This window comes from Ammospiza caudacuta, chromosome 12 (genome assembly GCF_027887145.1).
Source record: "Ammospiza caudacuta isolate bAmmCau1 chromosome 12, bAmmCau1.pri, whole genome shotgun sequence".
Taxonomy (NCBI): domain Eukaryota; kingdom Metazoa; phylum Chordata; class Aves; order Passeriformes; family Passerellidae; genus Ammospiza; species Ammospiza caudacuta.
The window spans coordinates 10,366,635-10,388,016 of NC_080604.1; the positions used below are offsets into that span (position 1 = coordinate 10,366,635).

The following is a 21,382-nucleotide window of genomic DNA, read 5'->3' on the forward strand; positions in this document are numbered from 1 at the left end:
AAACAATTTTCACACATCCTGCATGATTTGCTAAACATGACTATGTCACTGGGAAAAAAGTAAAAGAAGTGGATTATGGAGGCATCTATAGAACTTCTATAGCTTTTTAAATCTATATATCTATACAGATGTCTGCACAATAAGCCATGTCTGTAAAGTCATGGATTTGGGCACTAGTGCAGATTTATTTAAGACTACAAACAGTAATAAATCCTTTTGTTTTCTCTGATATCCTGATTTTTTTTTAAGAGGATAAATTTGGAACTCCAAATGTGTCCACTATATTATAGATGAAGGAAAAAGGTTTTGATTGCAAAAGAAGAGGGTGTGCAATAAGGATAACTTGGAGACTTAAGGCCAGAGAGCATTTGGGAGAAAATTAAGCAAGAGACATGAAGAGAAAAATAGAAAAGAAGGAAGACAGAGAAAAACCAGAAAGAAGGAATAGGCAGGCAGGTGAAGATAAGAAATAAAATTAGGAAACAAAGTCAAAAATTAGACTGAGGACACAAGGAGAAAAATAAATTCAATTCTAGGTTTGTAGTCTTAGAAGAATAATTGTGAAAATTAGGCATAGGGGAAAAAAACATCGGAAAAAGGGGGAAAAAAATTCAAACAGAAGCACATGAGAATATTAAAAAACAAAAATATCTCCATTACATAAAACATTTAATAAACTATAACTGTGCATGTGGAGTTTCTAATTCCTTTACCTTACAGGTCAGAAATATGAGGAAAATAAAATAAAATTAAGGTCATGATGGTGAAAGAGAAAGTGAAGTTAAAAAAATATATCTAGATATTGTTTGCATTCTCTTTTCCAAATACTTCCTCATACTGCCTTCTTTTCTCTTTCAGTTAATTTTGCCTCACATCTTGCCTATTATTTTTCCTGACATCTATCCTACACTCTGACTCTCCACAAGGAGCAAGGGTGTTTGGACTGCAGGTATCACTGCAGGCAATTAGAAGGGAACAAAAAAAATATTTCACACACCACAAGGCTTACAGAATATGATTTGCAAGATATATTTTTCTGTAAATGGAATTTCTGGTAAATTTAATAAAATAGAACATTCTTACTGGTTAAATCTTTCCATTTCTTGCACCAGCACAGTGTTCATACTTTCTTCATATCTCACTGGATATTTAATTAGGCAACTTTCAATGTCAAAATCCTTTGGAAGCTGTAAATTCAACACATTTGGAAATAATTTCATACATATCACTACGATTTTACATTAAGGTGCGCAAATGTGAAAATTTCCAGAGCAATAGAAACCACTAAACTTTCTGATTAGTATCTTGGCAGTACAGGATTCAGTAGTTCAACCTAAATAAAAATTTGTGAGATTTTCATGTTCATTTAAAAAAAACCCCTAGAATTTTTAATATAATGAAAATTTATTAATATATTTCTATTTATTAATTTTAAATTTGTTCATGTGAATTAATCAACTGTTCTTTCAAGTCCTCTTTGCTCTATTTTCTCTCTTTCTACTGTCTTCTGCCTATTTAATAAAACAAAATTTCTTTCAGCTGAAATATAGCTGTGGTCTGTTACAGCCACACAAGTTCTTACTTTCACATTGCACTAAGTTCCTTTCAGAATGCTTTTCTTTCAAGATGAAATCTACTTTACAGTGAAGATTGTAGTTAAGGAATTTCTGCTTTGTAAAAAGATATATTGAAGTAATTTATAGAATACAATACCTTGCTGAGAATATCATCTGCAATTGCATAAAGAGTGCTGTCACCACCCCCAGAAGTTCCCTGAGAACCTCCGCCTTGTGTTAAAATCAGAGATCCAAAGAGGGTCTTGGTTTGCTGAAGATCTTTTGCAATATCCACATTTTCATGCAAACCAAATACCTCTGGGTGCTGAGTAAAGGGAAGGCTCTAGGACAAAAAAGAAAAAAACAGTCTGGGTGACATAGAGCAGGAGGAATCTAATCCAAGGTTTCTTTAAGAAGTCAAGTGAAAAACTTCAACTGCAGGTGAGTGAGGACCTTAGAGGCAGGTATTTGCAGACAGAATTACTGGTGAAAGAGCCACCACTTCTCACACAGTAAGTCATTTCCAAAGAATCTATGCTACACATCCCCCTACCTACTTACTGATAACCTCCCCAAAACATCTGAGATCACTGCCAGGATCATACAAGGATGCTGGCAAGAACCTGAGCACACAATTAATTGTGCTGCAAAAGCACCTCTTTAAGCCTCGCAGGATTGCTTTCTTAGCACATCATTGTAACAGTGCAAATTCTTGTTGCTTCTTTTTTACCTTAATAAACTCAATGTACTCCTCATATGTGCCTTTGGGTGGAGCATAGTAGTTGCCACTGGGAGAAAAAGTGTACCGAGGATTCTCGATGATGTCGGGGTTATAGAAATCATCCAGCATGGTCAGCAGCAAACGTCTGTCCCAGTCATCTGTCACTCGACCTCCATAGTTACACTCACCAGTCAGGTAAGAGACAGCCTCAAAGGGAACGTGGCTGTACTCATTGATGAATAACTGAAACACAAATAAGAGTATGGGGGGATAGGATATAAGGAAATAAAGACAGTGTAGAAAGCAATCTTACTCCTAAGGAGTTGCAGCTGGGCCAATTATCAAAGATTAGGAGCAGGCCTGACTTTAACAGGCCCCAGCTGTAACCAATGAGAAGAAGATGCTATAAAAGAGTGGCATGGCTGGGTAAGAGGGGAACTGGAGTCAGTGGCTGCTTTGTGAAGAAGAAAGAGGCAGAGCTCTGAGGAGAAGCCCATGAGAAACACCAAGAAGGTGTGAAACCTTTGTGATGAGGAGACACCAGTATGGAACCCCTGCACTAAGATGACAACATGAGAGCAGTTCTAGAGACTTGCAGTATCTGCTAAACAACAGTGGGACCTAAGAGAATAAAAGGCTGGAAGCTATAGCATGTGTAAGCTGCAGTTTATGGAGTTTTGTTCCTAGGTGCTGGAAACTCAAACTCTTAAATCTTATTTTCAGATAAAAATTATTGTTGAAAATCAAGATGAGTTAAGAGCAAAAGCCTCCTATGAATATCAAAATTACTTAGTCACCCAAGTAATTCTTCAATTATTTACATGTGGATGATTTCTCCAGTACAGATGGACACTTTTCTGCACCAGAAATAAACATGTGTTTCACTTAATTTATCTTTTAATCTTTCTCCAATCTCATTCATTAACTTCTTGGTAACTTTTTCAAATCTTCAGCCTCAACTTCTGTAATTCAGTTTTAATTCTCCTGACTTTTATACAGAGTGCCTACAAAAGGTTCAAGATCAAGCAGTGTTAACCATCTCCTTTTGGGGAAGGAGAATAGTCTAAGGTTCTGTTAACTACCAGTACACATGTAAAAAAAAGTCCTCCTACTAACCACCCTAATAGGTGACTGTCATTGATACATGCTACCTTGAGAACAGTGAGCTCTTGTACATAACAAATTTAACTTTTATGATACTCACATATATCAATTCTATTCCATATGTCTGTAGAAATTAAGATTTCTACAGTCATATGGAATATAATTAATATATGTTTTTTAACTAAGTTTTTTTGTCATTTGTCATTTTGAAAATATTCATACTATGATTGACATTCCTTGGCTTTACAGCTGAAGTCCTGAGTATCTATGAACATTTGAGGTAACTTCAGTGTATTGCTCCTTGTGACTCCCAGCTGTGTTTTGCAAGATCAGAGTTCAGGAGGTAATGAGTAATTTTACCTGCAGCTGTCTGATACTGATTCTCAAATCAGATTCATTAAATCCATAGGGTATATTCCAACCAAGGGGCCCAAACTTCCTTCTCTCCTGAACAAGAGCATGGAAGAAACAAACTCCAAATAGTAATTTCTCCCATACCTTTGAGAAAAGCAAAAGAAAAATGTATTATTAACTAGTCTGTAAGTTCATGGTAGTCTGCAAGGTGTGTAGTGAGCACCCTTGGATTACCACTCTCCACCCAGGTATACATCCAGGTCACTACTAAGAACCTTGTGGTTTTTGCCCAGGGAACAAGTGCACACACAGTGCCACAAATGCAAGCACATTTAGCCAGTTCCTCAAGTACCATGATATTCTTTAATGTATAGGACAACTGACTTCATAAGAATTCCAATAGCACAAAGTATTTATTTTTAAGGTTCATTAGACAAACAAAAAATACAAATGTATTTTTAAAGCAAATCCTTAGGTGCAGTCACACCTAAGTATATTGATAACTCTTGTCTCTGATCCCACTGTTTTTCACTTCCTTCGCAGGTAATGATTAGCTAAGTTGTTCACCAGGTATCAATAAGATATATGGGCACTGCAATATTTGGTCCCTGGTAGCAAGAAAAGGTCTCCTCAGTGTTTATCTCAGTAACAACAGACATGCCTTTCTAATCAATGCTCAGAGTCCATGTACATTGTGTACTATGTGTATGTAGCATGTCAGGGATTTAATAAAGCATAAGAAACCATTTAAAATATTGCTATGTGAAACTGGACAACAAAACCCCAAAGTCCAAAATCTTCTCAAGAGACAGGCACATTACCAGCTCCTTCCCAGGGCACCCAGCAAAGAATTCAGGATCAGAAATGGGATCAGAAAGAAATGACTGAAGTAGGTTTAACCGCAGACCAGTAGGAGGCTCATTTGTCATCTTCACACCATTCTGCAGAATGGTTACTGGAAACTAGAAATAAAACCCAGCAATACAGCAATCAGAAAGTGTGGAAGAGATTCTATATTAACAATATACTATTATTCTGTGTTTTTCACATTAACAGCTATCTGCAAGAAATTACTTTTTAAAGGTAAACAGCTTATAAAAAATTCTTCAAGGCGTCAAGAAAGTAAGGCTACTGTAAATAACAAACGTGTATTTTAAAATATTTTCTTGGTATTCAACACTTCACAGATAAAATGCAAGACTAATTTTTTTAATTTATGAGAGAGCAAAGAAACGCTCTTAATCATATATGTTGACAGATTGGAGTTTCATTGAATAGTACACAAAATATTGCACATCACAGTATCAAAATATTACAAAGGAAGCTTGATATTATCATGTTTATTTTTAAATGTCCTTTCTTGGTTAAATTATCTCTTCAAAGCCTCATTGCCTTTCAGAGAAGTTTTGTATTATCAGCTCATTGAGATATACAAAAATTCCCTAAAAATGCCATCAACTTTCCCTATCCCTAAACAGAGATTATAGGGCCATGCATATACCTTTGGTGAAGGGTAACTTGTAAGCCAAAGTCTGAATTCTGGGTGACATTTTTCACTGTCAAACTCCTCACATATTTTCTCCAGCATTGGCATCCAGGAGACAGCTAAATGACAGTTTTGTAAACAAACCCATGTTCCTTCTTCCATTCCTGTTTGAATCATTTTTGTAGCTATTGGTCCTTGTCCTTGTCCTAATGAGATGGACTGAAACTTATCTCCTACCATGTCTTTGTCATTTGCCAGTTTCAGGAGGCCTTGAACAGAAAGAAGCATAAGATTTTAGCACTCATATATTAAAAAGAAGTTATGTCAGAAAAAAAATTGAAAAACTTCTATTACTGTTTTGTTTACATGTATATACAAGTTAGCATTTTGAAGGGGCACAGAATTCTACCAGTCTGACACAATGCACTCAAATTTACTTGCAGAAAATGGAAAATAATCCTCACTGTGTATTGAAGGGGAATTTGAGGTCCCTACTTTCTGTGTGTACTTACTAGACATGGGATCTGCTCCTGGAGATAGCACAAATATTAAAGGGGCTGTAGCAGTTGAATCTAAGTAACTTTTTGCTAGATCAAAAGGTGGTGGCTCTACAAATTTCTTCCCCAGTTTTTCAGTGACAAATGTTGTTACAGCTGGACCAATCTGGTAAAAAAAAAAAAGCAGATACAAACCATTAACATAGATGTAACTGCAGATTTGACAATGTCTTTTATGCCAAATTCCCACCCCTGAAGAGACCTCTCTGATTTGCAGAGATTTGAGACCACTCTTGCAGAGTGATCCAAAAGCATCTTGTTGACACCTCTCTCCTTATTTTTTCCTTACAAGAGGAATAGTAATGTTTTTAGAAAATAAAGAATAGCATACCTTGTATAAATAATATTAAATAACATTAAGACCTTGAGTCAGGCTTTTCCTGATGTGGAGGACAAGCACATTCTCCCTTAGCATATATTAATGTAATTATTTTTAATTAATTCAAGGGAGCAGTTGCAATATGCCTTAAATTTTAACATTGATAGCTCCTAAAGATAATGCAATACAATCTGCTAAGAGCACCAAAGGCAGAATTTGTTGAAAGTTCATCTTGGTCATTCAAATCAACACATTTTATCTCTTTTTGCCTTAATTATCATTTGCAGGAAAGCACATGGTATTAGATAACCTGTGTATTTTTTTCAGGCTAATATGTCCTGTCCTTGAGTATATTGAGTGCCCTAGGAAACAGCCTAGGCATGAAAAAATATTTCAAGAGAGCTAGAGCAATGAGAATCCTCCAAAAGATTCATTAAATCACATCCGAAAGAAAGATTTCAGCTGACGCTTGAGGTGTTTGTATTGGTCACTTGAAAAATAAGAACAGCATTTACTTTCTTAATTAATATAATGAAGAACAGATTAATTACTGGAAGATGCACAGCACAGTCTACAAACACTCCATAACAGATCATTTTACCTTGTCTGGTCTTAAGCACCGAAGAACTATCATCTTCTGTATTTCACTGAATGTATTATTCAACTCTTCTGGTAATGGTAAGTTTTGAGGCTCTTTGCTATCATACATTTTTTGCCATTCACGTATATTTTCAGAGACATGACTCCTAGAGAAAAAAACCACAAGTACTATAAATACCTGGAGTCTTTTTTTTAATGTTTATCAAAGGAAAATTACACTATATTGTCATTTAGGACACTTCATATCTATGTCAGAAAATAATCCTGCAGTTGAGCTTCTCCATGCTGAATGGTGAAAAAATCTCTTTCCACCTGCTGAGGAGAGATTCCCCCTGAAATGTTCCAAGCTGACAGTAAGTTCTGTCTGTTTCTCCAGGCAGCACTACTTGCACTTTCATAGGTCTGGGTGAATTTTCTGCCTCTACTAGTTCAGGAAAACACCACAATTTAACTGAAAAAAATTACCAGGAAATTCAACTAGGAAAAAAAAACAAACTATTTTCCTTCACTTAACATGCAGAGTATGTCCTTGGCAATGGGACAACTCTCAGATTACTTAAAGGTGGGATCATCATCCACATTGCTACTTGTACTCCAAAGGGGCTGAAACAAAAAACAACCTCAAAGAACTTCTAAGAGAGCAGTGTTACTGCATTCAGATCAAAATGTTCCAAATATTTGCACTTAGTCAGCTAATTTATCAAAGTCTTGTACAGCCATGTTGTCTCCAGAATTTAGTGCCAAATTCTATTTAAACCCACAGAGAAATTGTACTGAGTTCAGTAGAATAGAGTTTACTAGAAATACTCCTTCCCCAGAACTACAGTGGAATTCTGCTATATGTACCATCTCTGGCTTTCACTGAACCCTTAAAACACTGTTTCTTTACTGTGAAGACATTTTGGAAGAAAAATATCTTTAGGCAATGCCTCAAATAATTAAAAATAGTTTTATTACATAATATTATAAATAGTGATCTGACTGATTGGATTAAGTGAAGCAAACATGATAATGAAAAGAAGGGGCTGGTTTGATGCCCTTTGCATTCTGGCACTGATTTGGAAAACATGGCAAACATTTCTTTCAGCATGTTACATATGTATTGGTCAAAACCAATTCAGGCCAATTCACATCAGTATTTTACCATACCTCAATCTTCCCATTGCTGGGAATTCACTGGCACGACATAATTCATCCCAGCTCTTATCTGACAGCCAAGATGGATCTGGATTCTTGTGCTCATTCTTGAGACCCACACCTCCAGTTAGTAAGAACATAAACTCTTGATGGTCTATTTCCTTATTAGCCCTATATATATATTAAAAAAAAACCAACCAGTAATTGAGATATGATTTTACATAATATAAACAGTGGTTTTAAATGAATTACACTTCACTGCCCTTTAGGAATGCTTCTACTTCAGTAAGAGTTGAGATCAGATCTCAATATTCTATTTAATTAAAAAACTGCATGGTAAAAATGTCTGATAAATACTAAAGTAAGGGTTTCAAGAGATAAATCTTAGAATCAATTGATGGTTTATGTTGGAAAAGACCTTTAAGATCAAGTCCAACCATTAACCCAGCAATGCCAAGCTATCACTAACCCCTGTCCCTCAGAGCCACATCTACACAGCTTTTAAATGCCTCCAGGGATGGTGATTCCATCACTGCCCTGAGCAGCCTGTTCCAGTGCTTGACAACACATTTGGCAAAGAACTAATACCTGCTTTTCTTTTTTTAAAAGTGCAATTATTTCTGGTTTTTAAAGGCTTTGCAAAAAATAATGCATTCTACAATTACAGTACCCTTACAGATTGGCCCAGGAAGAATATCCATGTACAGATGAGTACACACTGCAATTAATTAAGTATGCACATTGTGGTTGTGCAATTTTGAACCTGTCATTCCTTTCATAATGTATTCATACAAAATTAGGAAGAGAAAACTAAAAAGCTAGTGGAAAGGAGAAGACTGCATCTGAAATCACATGATGTTATGCAAAAGGGTAACAGACAGAGAAGAGAAAAAATGAAAAACAAAGACAAAAACCTAGGAGTTGTTGCCATTACACATTACTGGCCAAGTTTTCTTTCTAAAAAGTTCTCTTAAATAACAGAAAATGTTTTTAATATAAGTAGTGTCAAAATGTATGTAACACTGCCCAGATCCTTTAAAGATAGATTTATCATTGACAAAACCATTGACAAATAGGCACACTTGGCACACTTTTGTTTTCATGATGTGTCCTGAAGTAGCGATCCATGCACTCACACACTCTTCCATTTTTAAATATTATACATCTTAGAAAGCCCAAAGTATTCATGACCTTACTCCAAAGGCATAATTATCAATGTGCACAAGAACATTCCATTTCATCACTACCTGCTTCCATGATAAAATCATTTGTTTCTGTTAGTAAGAGACTTCACAAAAATGAGCTTACATGAGCAGATTACAGCACAACAGAAATGAGAAGAGCAGCTTGTCTGTTTCAAACAGTGAACGACAGACTTGGCAGTACAGATTGTAGGTGAAGTGGTCATTTAGATATTGAAGTCGCTTCTTCAAAACTTTGGATTTATTACTAAAAAGAAAAGAAGTGATAAACTGAGACTTCAAATTGAATAACATATACAATCCTCAATAAATCTCATTTATTTAGGGTTGCAGAGGATTTATATCAGATCCACAGACTCCATGAGGGACTTAGGTGGCAGTTTCCCCAAAATTTTAACTATAGTCCCTGTCTTTTAAAAAGACTGTAACACTTCTAGAAGTCCCAAGCAAAATAATAAGTTGAAATCAATTTGCCACAGTTAAGTGGTGGCACTCAGTCTTCAAAATGGAGCCTAGTTCAGAACCTGACATCACACTAAGTCACATTCTTAAAAATACTTAAATATAGCACATCCTTACAGTTCATCACATGTTTTAACAGTAACCAGAAAGATAAATGAATTCATTAAAAAATCCTATTTTCCCTAAAATCCTGCATTTAAGGAGGCAAACTGTTTCCAGAACTGTTTCATTCTCTTCTTATGAATGGTTTTCTCCACTATTCATAAGAAGAGAATGAAACCCCTTTATTTTCTGCAGAGAGACCCTCTTTACCTGTCGTGGATGGAGCTGACGTAGAGGCTGACAAACCAGCTGAGGGAGTACTGGTACATGGGGTCGATGTTGGCCAGGTCGGCGATGCTGAAGAAGAGCACGGCCGAGTGCTGCGCCACGGGCCGGTACGCCTCCCGCGACTCCGCGATCTTCAGCTCCGTCTTCTCTGCAATCTGCACAGCAACACCACGGGACAAACAACAGCTTCTAACAGGCTTAATACTCTTCTTGTTCTAGAAAATGTTACTGCTTAATAGCATTTCTGGGATAGCTCCATACAGCACTGAAACACCAGAGTAAAGCAACTTTTCTGCTCCAGAAGGCGCCACCCCAGTAGTAAAACGAGCGCTTGGCCCTACCCCAGTGCTGCCTGATCTATTTACCTGCACTACAGATACACAGACTTTAAAACATTTTAAAGACTGAATAAACCACCAGTGAAGATTATAGAACAGATCCACTTTTATTTCTCTTTCCATTTCACAAGTACAGAATTTGCTCCTTGTGCTATGCATCCAAATCAGAGACCTTCTGCTGGCTGCAAATTTTAACATTTAATGTCTCAGTATTATTGAGGGAAGCACACATACATACTCCTTACCTGCTGTTTCCTTGTGATCTCATTAGCCATGACTTTGGCAGAATCCAAGATCTGGATGGCAGTCTCATCTTCCAGAATATCACCTTCAGATGACTCTAAAGTTTCTAAAATTTTCTTCTCAATTTCTTGTAGATTCTTTTTATTGGCTGCGGACTGAATAATGAGAGCATTTCTTTCCTCTTCTAAATCTGGCCTAATGAAGAAAAACACAAAAACCAAAATTAGTCAATGCTCATCTTGCACTGACTGCAAAAGAAGCCCATGAAAATTACTCCCTCTTCCAATAGGAAGTTATTTATGAATATTCTTTTCAGTTTAAGGAGGTTTATGGTGTTTAACATCTATTTATACTGGTGAGTATAGATTTCTTTGCATTACTTCTACTCAGTACTTGGAAATGATGGTCTAATCTTTAACATCTTAGCATTTTGCAAATGGCAGTGCATCCTATTTTTCCTTTATTGTATCTCTGCTGCCTAAAAAAACCCACCAAGTGATACACAGAGCCAGTTTTCTGCTGGAACACCTCTGTTAGCAATCAGTTTACCCCAGTTACACAGAATGCCTGTCCAAACCAGATACTAATTCTCCATGCCTCTGTGAGGGCTCAGATATGATCCATAATCAGTTTCAGAGGTACTTTGCATTTATTTCATACAAAATTAAAATGAAATCCTCATTGTTCTACACCTTTGTCTCGCAGTTCAGTCACATTGAAAAATTAACAGTAATGATTCAAATAATATTTACAAAGTTTTCTAATATTCGAGGAATATTTCAGGAGAAATTGCCATGAAAAAACAATGATTTCACATCAGCTATTTTTAATTAACTTCTGGACACTTACCCCTAACACTTCCCTAATAAACTTTTTAAATAATAAAATTTTAATTTAAAGCTATTACTGAGCAACATTCATACTGTGTAACATCCATTATTTTATACAATAAATTAATTTCCCATTTTCTGGGAATTATGCCATAAAAACCTTTCATGGCTGTTTACCATAAAGAGAGACTTACCTCTCTTCTGCTACAACAATACCTAGCAGCTGGTCTTCAAGTCCCTCTGGTGTTATCATAAAATTGAGTAATAAAACTTTTGTAGCAAGTTCAGGCAAATAGTGTGGATTTCTTAGTTTTGTGGTAATAAAAAACTTGAAATCACTGGAATACTCAATAATGCTGTCCCCAAGCCTGATACACTCCATACCTCCTGAAGTTAAGAAGAGAAACATTAAGAAAATTTATCTACTCCAATTATTCATAGGAAAAAAATACTTCTGTCATTAGATAAAAACAAACTTCTCACCAATGACAAATTTCCTGAGAAGTAAAAATTATTAAATATATCTGAGAGTCTGAAAAATTCACAGAGACCTCAATGAGGCCACTTATCCCTCTCAGCAGATGAAATCAAGTCAATCCTATCCCTACAGTATTCCAATTTGCATATACAAAAACTAGAGATGCCAACAGAGAGCTGTGTAATTATTCCCAAATATTCTATTCTTACAGACTATTCTTTCATTGAATTACTTGTCTGAAAGAGGAAACCACAAAGAAATAAAGTGTTTGAGCTTTACTTTCCTTTTGTTTTAATTCTGAACATGAAAAGACAATCTAGGTAAGAAGGAAGGGAAAATATAAATTTCTTTATGTGGACTTTTCTGTCACCTAACAGGAGGAAAAGCTGAAAACCAAATTCATAGCTACTTGCTAAGTACAGTGGAAACTATGCCTTAAGCAAAATGTCTTGACAGCTTTATTTGCTTTATTTGTGCAAATTTTAACAAGTATTATCATCAGACTAAAACATATGAAAATGAACGAGAAAAACAATTTCACTGACAATGTTTCCTCCACAGAACTTCTTTAGTCTCCTATAGGGCTCTGGAAAAGGTTTTCACATAAAACCATTTTCATGATAGGCAGGAATGACATTTATTAAAAAATAAAACTTGAGACTCTTGTGCAATTACCATTCTCTTACCAGAGGCAGAATTAAGGCAAGAAGAGAGCAATATGAAAAACATCAGGTAGTGCCAGAGACTAGAAACTGAACATTAATGTCCTCTCCTTCAGGGTTCTAAATGAATTCTGCTGTACCTTGTTTAAATGTCTGTTTAAGCAGCAAAGGTTCAAGAGATGGATCTAATTCTTCCCCAACATTTTCTAGCAGCAGAGGAGTCCCAAACTGAATGCAGTTCTCCACAGTTCTCATGTAATCCGAGTCACTGATCTTGATAACATTCAGACGGTTGTCCTTCTCAAAATTCTTGATCCATTTATTTGCTTGACCTTGAGGATCAATCATTAATGGCCTAGAAAACACAGGATAGTTTTCTCAGTGCTTGCAGGCATTTTCCAAAATTTTAAACTATTTTACATGTTTCTGTATTAGACTGTCGAAAAGAAGTGATAAAATTTAGTTATGTTATTTTTAGATATCAGTGAATATTGGATGCATAGGTGTTTTACAATATTTTGAAAAGTAATAGCAGAAATAGCTATAAAAGTTGCAAAAAATGTTTAACAATTTTCATAAAATAACCAGAATACAGAATTCTTGTAAAATATTGTTCTACCTGGAATACAAAGATTCCACTCCTTCTTAAATTACATTGCTCTACAGAAGCTGCAGTTTCCAGACACATTCTTTTTTTTTTTTTTTGTAAGTGGGAACTTGCTTGGATTTGAAAATTAAACCTTTTTGTCACCTACCAACGTCTTGAATTGTCAACAATGACCCCATTGTCTACAGAAAATACATCAGTGGGCAAACCAGCAATATTCCAGGCTCTTATTTTTACTGGGTCACCAAGATTCTTGCTCAAAGAGAAATTCTCAGAACAAGGGATTTCTTTCTCCTGAAAAAGAGGGGGGGAAAACCCAACAAAATAAATGTTTTTCTTTATTCTGGGTTTCTTGAAATCTTTATTAAATGCTACTTCTATCAAAAACGACAGTGTGCATTTTGTTTTAAGGGACTGAAATAGGTCATGTACAAGTAAAAATCCTGGGGAAAATAAAACCATAATTTCAATAATTAACTGAATTTCCCCACTAAATATATACTCTTTATCAAATTTTCTAAGATTTGTCCAGTTTTTGGTACATTCATGGAGGGAGGTTTGTTACATAAAGTTATAAATTAAGAAATACATACATAGTTGGAAATACCTAATTAAATCTTCCATTAAATCAGTGCAGTAATCCAGTGCTGATTTGTTACTGTTTCATGCATTTTAAGTGTTTCTAAATCACTTGATTTATCAATTATTTATGAATTTATTTGGTTAATGAATTATGGCATTCATATGCCATTAGGGTTAGGGTTAAGTGTAAGGGTTCAGGTTCCTGTGTTGAAAGTGTCCCTTTGCAAACCACACAATTAACCATATAATTAACATACAAATATTTGATGGTGTAAGTTACAGAATGTTTTACATTACACATAACTGCATTTTAAATTTATTTCTTTTATTTAAAGGAAAAATACACAAAACAATGAGATTTTACTTCAGTAACAATCAAGCCTTACAAAATCAATGATGGTCTCTTGTTTCTGATGTGCTATTTTAGAGTAAATTATAGGTGCAGGGTAAATTCACTGATTTAATTAAATTCAAATCTACAAAATATTGGATCAGCAGAATTGATCCCATTGCTTTACCCATGAGGTTTACTAGGCTATCATTAGGTAAATCACAAGGGATTTTTGAAGCCTTTTGCAGTTGTCTCAAAAAACCAAAACATTTATTTAACTCTAAGACAATCCTCTAACCTTGCACAGTTTGCTCCAATCTTTGGTACAGTCTTGTCGAAATCCAGCAGTAAAAGCTCCCAGATATGCTATTACACCAGCTGATATCAGAATATCACCTGTCAGATTATCATATTCCACTTGAAGATCACATGCAGCTTGATGCCATCTATGACAAGCAGAAAAAAGTCATACTGAAACCTCCACATTAATGATATTGATGTAAAACCCAACTTGGTTTTGTTTATCCTAGCTAAGAATAGGTGAAAAATATGAAAACCTCAATTCTCATTTGGAAGAGGTTTCCGCTACAATTCTCCCAGTGTTGCTGCCCATATTTTTATGCTACAAACAATTGGGAATATTTCAAGGTGCAGGACATTCTTTAGTGTTACAGTTCTCAAACAGAAACACAGCATTAAAGGCTTACAGAACGTAATTTCAAGTTCTATTTCTACAGTTGTTGTTTTATCACACATTTGAACTTAAAACTGACCTTGTTTTCTCTCCACCAAGGCCTCCAATCAACTTCTCTGCTCGTTCCAGTTTTTTAGCACACAGATCAACCTGGAATTCCAAACGAGCCTTTTCTTCTGTCTTTTCAGCAAAGGTTTTTTCCAAAGCAGCCAAACGCCCTTCAACTTCTGCAAGCTCTGCTCTCTTCTGATTCAACAGCTCCATTGTCACTGCCAAGGACTCCTCTGCCACTTTTAAACGTTCTTTTTTGGGTTCAATCTCCTATACAATTACAACCAATCCCCAAGTGCTTTAGTACATTTGTGTAACTTTCTTATTAAGTACAATGCTTAAGGTGAATACACCGAGCAAAGGAAGATTGCATAGCACCAAGGGGCAAGGACCAAAACCACACCTTTGATACCCTGTGAAAGACTTCCATTCCCTTAATCCATTTGCACAAACCCTCTGCTGCTGAGGAAGCTTTGGCCACCACTTGTGGATCAAACTCTGGATTGGTCAGGTACTCGGTGCGGATCTTCTGCATGACGTGTTCCTGGGGAACAAAGGCATTGCAGCCCCTCAGATCTCACAGCTGACACCTCCAAACTGAACTGATTCATTGCCATTTCTCTACACAATGAAATAACAAAGAACTATTCCATAATAATTGTTGTAGAAATCACTGCTTATTGGGTTGTTTTGATCTTCCTCTCATGTTACATAATCTTTTCCTGTTTTCATTCTAATCCTATCCTTACCCTTTCTAATCATGCATTTGCTGTATCTTCCCTGTGGCAGCTCCATAAGCACATTACAGTCACAGAGAAGCCTTAATTTACACTGCCCCTTGTGCAAAACATACCAATTCCATTATTTGCTATCTTTTTCTCAATACACAACTTTGGGGACACTATAAAATGCATTTCTCCTAATATAATACAAAATGTAATTGCTTGTGCCTACTTTTGGGGAACAGTTTTATAAAGGGCAAAGAGTATTTTATCAAGTACAAAGCATATTCAATTTCCAATTAATTCAGCAAAGGGCAAGAATCACACTCTTGGATAGTATGACCTTTAGGAGAAAAATCATATTTGAAAGGTGATACAGCTAGTACATTTCTGCATTTATTGCATATCTGCCAGTAGAATCAACAAAATATTACCCATTTTGTCATCATTCATTTAATCAAAAAGAATACGATTAGAAAAAGGCAGCAATGGACAGTCAATTATAAAAAGAAGTTTATAATGCTGAATTTTTGATCTAGTAAAACTAGCAAAAAAAGAAAAAGGCATAGGAAGGCTGGACATGGATCAAATGTCCATTGGTACCACTGAAAAACCCCAGTCAGCTCCCAAAACACAGTATGTGAAATGAGGCTAAAAGGACACAGGCTCAGAAGAAACTGATTGATTTGGACAAATGATGTCTCCAAAAAGCATTTTCTCTTCTTTTTTTTTTTTTTTTCCCTTCAAGAAAGTGTCTGGTAAAAATTACTGACAAAGCCTTACCGGAATGGGTGTCTCAGAACAGGCTTTCAATTCCTTTAGGAAATTAATGTTGCCAAGCATTTTCTGGCTTACACCCCAATAATCCCAAATCTACAAAACATAGTAGAAAATACATTTTCAGATTTTAAAACAAATACACATACAAAAAATTACAAACCTAATTTAATTAAAATTCATGAATATTTAATACTGATAATCTGGTATCTCCTTGAGATGCCAGTAAAGCAGAAAGTCTGTCAGATCAAACATTTCCTTCCAATCATGGTTTCAGTCAAAACGTAAACAGTGTTTCAAGGAAGTTATGTATTATCAATTCTCAAGAAATGTGTAAAGCAAATTAAATCTGGCACATAAAAAAATTTGGAAAATAAGGAAAGTTTTCAGTAAAATCCTGGGTGGAGGCTATAAGTATTTGCCTACTTTAATGGACCTTGGGTTATCTTGTGTGTTGGAAAGAGCATGAATTACATTTTTATTTCAGACTATTGTCTGCTGTTTTACCTTGCCTCCAGATCCTGAAGGATCCGAAATTCTTTCAGGTTTTTTTTCTCTTATGACACAGACAGCAGCCATGACAAGTTTGACACCAGAGGGAGGATTTTTCATTGTTTTGACAACTGCTATATCAGATGGCTAAAATAAAAAATACATGAAGTATTATGTCTTTCTCAGCACTCAGTAGATGAATTGATAGAAAAAAGAGGAATTATAACACCATTACCAATGAATATAAGTGGTAACATAGAACTTTAGAAGGGATGATACAATGTTACCATCATGATTATCAATATCCATCACTATTCTCTAGGCAGAGGAAAAAAAATTAAATAAATGCTAATAAACTGTAAACTAATGATTAAATAAAATTATGCTTTAAAAATTTGAGGTCAGAATATTTTTGGCACCCTTTGTGTCATCTCTTATTCTTCTAAATTCCTACTTCATTTCAGAGAGTTACATAACACTTTCAAATGCTGAAATTTAGATCAGCTTGCCTTCAAAGTGTCAAGAGCACCAATTGCAGCCTCCATGACTGGCAATGCCTCTGCCAGGTCACTCTCACATTCATTTTTCAGTGCCTGAGCTTCTTCAGCTTTTTCTGTAGCAATTTCTTCGTCCACTTTAACAATTTTTCTTTTTTCTTCTACTTCTGCAGATTCTACTTCTATAATCTAAAGAAAAACCATGAGTGGGCTTTATTTATATCGTGCCATGAATGATCAAATAAACTGAAATTATCTACTATAGAACTTAAGGAATATTGTAAAATATAAAGGGAACATTGAAGATTTTATTATGTTAAGATCATTCCAATTTTAATATGTTAACAGATAAGTCAAGCCTTTATCCAACTCCCTTTGCAGTTCTAGGGAAGTGACATTCAGTTTTCTTAGAGGCAGAAGAGATATCACTGTATCTGTAAAAACACTTAAGAATCAGAAACAAGTGTATAACATCAATTAAATCATGCTTTTTTGGTGATACAACAGTCACATACTAAATAAGTATGTATATGTTTTTATATACTGGAATTTTCAAAACACCCAAGATTTTTGATCCCTAAATCCCACTAAATTCCCAGGATCCTTTCCTAAATCAATCATATAATCCCTGTGCATGCAAAGACAGACCATGCAAAACTGTTCTTGTTTGGTTTGTTATATCTGGTCACATGGAAAAACTACTTGAGGTTTTTGCAAGGTTTGTGAATCAACTTGGGAAACCTGATCAATCACTATTAGCATGAAAATTCCTCTAACATCCTTTAGCATGGAGCTTAGGCAATGACTCTATATCCAGAGAATGTATTTTATATAAAGAATGGAATTTTATTTCTGTTCTAAGGCTATAAACATAAATAACCAGTCTCAGAATATTGGAAACCTCTGTAAACAAAGAGTGAGCTCAAAAACCTCAATTCAACTTCTACTTTCTGAAAGTCACACATCAGTGAAATAAGACATGTGCTTACATTAAAAGCCACAAAGCTTTTGTATAACTCTACCTCCATCATGCTTGCATTTTCCACTTTAGCCTCTTCCAGTTTGGGCTGCAGCTCAATTAATTCCATTTTCATCCTACCAACCTATGCATATACAAAAGAATCAGGTGGGATCCAGAAGGGTCAAGCACAATTTCTAGCAATTCCTTTAAGACCTAGATTTTACCTAATGACTAATTTATGGATTGTTAATGTAACATTCAGTTTCAAACCAAAACATTCCCAAGACTTATTTTTATCTCCTACATACAAGGTCTAATTTTAAGAACTATGATCACTTACAGTCACCTGTTAACCACCAAGGAAATGACAGCTCTGTTCATATACCACTTAACAATATATGTTTAGAGATGTATGGCTTTAGCACAAGTTCTGTGATTGCAGGAAAGAAAAAGCAAAATACATTTGTTAGTTTTACTGTTGAAGATTGAGCTGAACAAAATCTTAAGTAGCACTTTTGACTGACTTCTCCAGAAAAAGACCTGCAGTTGACAAACACTTCCTAATTTCAGTTCCATATTTGTTATACCTCACCTGTGACTCAGCAAAAGCTAATTTATCTAGCCCATTCACATATTTCTTCTTGGCTTTCATTACACTGTCTCGTTTCTCAGTGAGAAGTCTCTGAAATGCAGCAATAAGCTCAAGATAAGAAGTAGGAGTAACATAATTATGGCGTCCCAGACTTTGTAAAAACCTATTTAAAACGGAAAAAAAGTAAGAGTAACTTAAACTTTGATTTATTTTTTAGTTTATCAGTAGCAAAGTTATGTAACTTTTTGATATAAATTAACAGATTCAGTGATTTTATATAATTTTTATGAAGGCAAATATTTGTGTTAACTTTTAATATATAAATGAGTAGCATTGAACTCAGTCACCTAAAACTTTATGATTGTTTCTAAAAGCCATAGACTGACCTTTCAGAGAGTGACAAAACTGAAGTATGGAAGTATTTACAGATGGGCACAACTGCCTGGCGCTCAGTGTCTGTGAGCTGAAGTGTTTCCAGGAACTTACTGGCCACACGTTCAAGGGCATCTTCAGGCCACGGCTGAGGGAGAAGTGAGGAAGAAAGAATTTGTAAAATTCAACTCTTAGCAGTCTTCAAATGTTAAATCAAGTTTTACCATCGAAACCAGCAGAATGAGACACACTAGTCCCAGCTGTGTCTCAAGAACAATGAGCTGATAAAAGGGTTGGTTAGCTCAGGCACCAAGGTCAGCACCCATGCAATCTTTTCTGGCAGCTCCTGGTTGATATTCTAGCTCAAAGTACACACTAACATTCCATCCAAACAGGTCTGTGTCTATTCATCCTTTGGCAGAAAAATTAATTGACAGCACTGGGCCAAGCTATGGAGCTAACTGTGTTTCACTGAGAGCAATACTACTTACAGTGATACTATTTCTCCAAGTTTTATTCTGCTATAAAAGATCTACTGATAAACATCAGGATTTGTATTTGCTAGTTGTTCCTACAATGGATGACCTGCTTAATAGGCAGCCACAATTAAGATAATTTTAAAGTCACAATGAAATGGTTTCTCTAGTCCTCTAAAACATACATACTATGTAAAATTACAAATTTCCATCATCAAACTAAGACTATTGATACTTCAGAAACATGTAGAAACAAAATTTAACTTTATTTAGACGTAGAAATGTTGAGATCACCCATCAAAGGGCTCCAAAAATACTACAGAAAAGGCTTATGCAATTTTAAAATTTTGGAAAACAAGGAGTACTTCTACAAGGAAGATAAAAGAAAATATAATGGCACTTAGAAATATAGAGCATTAGAGAGCTGAAGCAGATTTTGGAGGAAATAATATAAATATTCTCCCATACCTGGAACCAATCAATAGTACAGCAGTTGATGAGCGATGGAAACTGTCTCAGACGATTGCGGAAAGCATCTCCAATTGGGCTGAATGCCACCACAATGTGGAGATTTTCTTTGCATAAGTTCACAAAAAGTGCATACAAGGCCAAGGGACTGAGTTCTTCACCTTTATCAGCAGCCTGAGCTGCTGCACGAACACGAACACCCTTAGGAATAATACATAGCATAAAAAATGTTACATAAATTCTCATTAAGCACATCTGAAGTCCTATAGCAATCCTATTAATAGTAGCATCACCAGGAAATTATTTTTTTTAGTGGAAATGAAACGGGCAAAATAAAGTAGAAAACCAGAACAAGTAGTAAATACTGACTGAGAACAGGATTGCACTATTTATCTGTGACCCTTTCAGCATTTGAATGTGTTCCAGAAATGATCATCTGCTGCTCTGAGCAACAGAGAGTAGATCATAACAATAGAGTAAAAGAAGAATTCTTTGGAGGGAGCAAATTTAAATGAATAAAAATCAACTTTGCTCTAGCTGGCACATTGTGGATAGCTACCAAGTTCCAGCATATAGCCTCTGAATATGTTCACACAAACTATAAAATTGGGAAAGAGCCATACTATTTTAATATTGCCACTATATACCTGGTAAGAATGAAATAGTAACAGAAAAAGATCACAAGAATTATAATCTAACTTCTTTGAAAGATACACGAATTCAGGTATCAACATGCTCCATAATTCAAGTGCAAGAAAAACCAGGATTAACATCTATAAATGATACAGATATTGTAACAAAGAACATTTGTGTGTGTACTAAAAACCACTTTGAAAATCGACTACAAGCATACCTACTTAGTTTAGTAAAAACATACAGAGATAGGGAGACAGCACAGCATGGAGTTCCAAATATTGTTTGCTAAAATTAAGTTTCCAACTTGATGTATACAAAGATTGATGTCTCTCCCTCCCAAATTGCAACTGCTATTGTGAAAATCCAAGCCCAATTTGAGTTAATTTTGTTTTTCATTTGCCTGAGTACACTGCATCCTTACTTCTGAGCTAAAGTCATGGAGCACTTTTGCCCATTATGAAATTCTGCCTAACAATGCCCCAGAGAGTAGGAGTCTTTGAGAAAGATAGGCCACGTGTTCCAATAAAAATGTCACATCTTTGCACTTTGCTGGTCAATGAAAACAATATGATGCACAATCTTGTCCTACACAATACACTACAAAAAGAACTACAGCCATGGGGTATTTGTGAACAATGCAAGTTCTCTATATGCACAACTTGATGTGTTTGTGAACAGAGCACTAGGTCAGAATTAAAGCTTGCAGTTGGCATAAACTACTCCGTAAGTTTACTAAGTTGATTTA

The 21,382-nt window shown here is 35.4% G+C and overlaps 1 protein-coding gene across 1 annotated transcript in view; it reads right to left on the reverse strand.

Moving 5' to 3' along the window:
• DNAH12 (dynein axonemal heavy chain 12) overlaps positions 1-21,382 on the reverse strand; it is a 58,201-nt gene that overhangs the window by 2,664 nt on the left and 34,155 nt on the right. The window contains exons 44-68 of the mRNA XM_058812705.1: positions 20,002-20,202; positions 19,072-19,205; positions 18,686-18,848; positions 18,155-18,235; positions 17,145-17,321; positions 16,651-16,782; positions 16,150-16,239; positions 15,048-15,188; positions 14,673-14,914; positions 14,198-14,345; positions 13,135-13,280; positions 12,520-12,734; positions 11,434-11,626; positions 10,412-10,604; positions 9,811-9,983; positions 9,143-9,283; positions 7,847-8,005; positions 6,699-6,843; positions 5,734-5,884; positions 5,237-5,490; positions 4,557-4,697; positions 3,742-3,879; positions 2,287-2,520; positions 1,714-1,899; positions 1,084-1,187 (exon numbers count right to left, since the gene is read on the reverse strand). Coding sequence (XP_058668688.1) covers positions 1,084-1,187; positions 1,714-1,899; positions 2,287-2,520; positions 3,742-3,879; positions 4,557-4,697; positions 5,237-5,490; positions 5,734-5,884; positions 6,699-6,843; positions 7,847-8,005; positions 9,143-9,283; positions 9,811-9,983; positions 10,412-10,604; positions 11,434-11,626; positions 12,520-12,734; positions 13,135-13,280; positions 14,198-14,345; positions 14,673-14,914; positions 15,048-15,188; positions 16,150-16,239; positions 16,651-16,782; positions 17,145-17,321; positions 18,155-18,235; positions 18,686-18,848; positions 19,072-19,205; positions 20,002-20,202 — 4,082 coding nt within the window. The remainder of the gene's footprint in view (positions 1-1,083; positions 1,188-1,713; positions 1,900-2,286; positions 2,521-3,741; positions 3,880-4,556; positions 4,698-5,236; positions 5,491-5,733; positions 5,885-6,698; positions 6,844-7,846; positions 8,006-9,142; positions 9,284-9,810; positions 9,984-10,411; positions 10,605-11,433; positions 11,627-12,519; positions 12,735-13,134; positions 13,281-14,197; positions 14,346-14,672; positions 14,915-15,047; positions 15,189-16,149; positions 16,240-16,650; positions 16,783-17,144; positions 17,322-18,154; positions 18,236-18,685; positions 18,849-19,071; positions 19,206-20,001; positions 20,203-21,382) is intronic.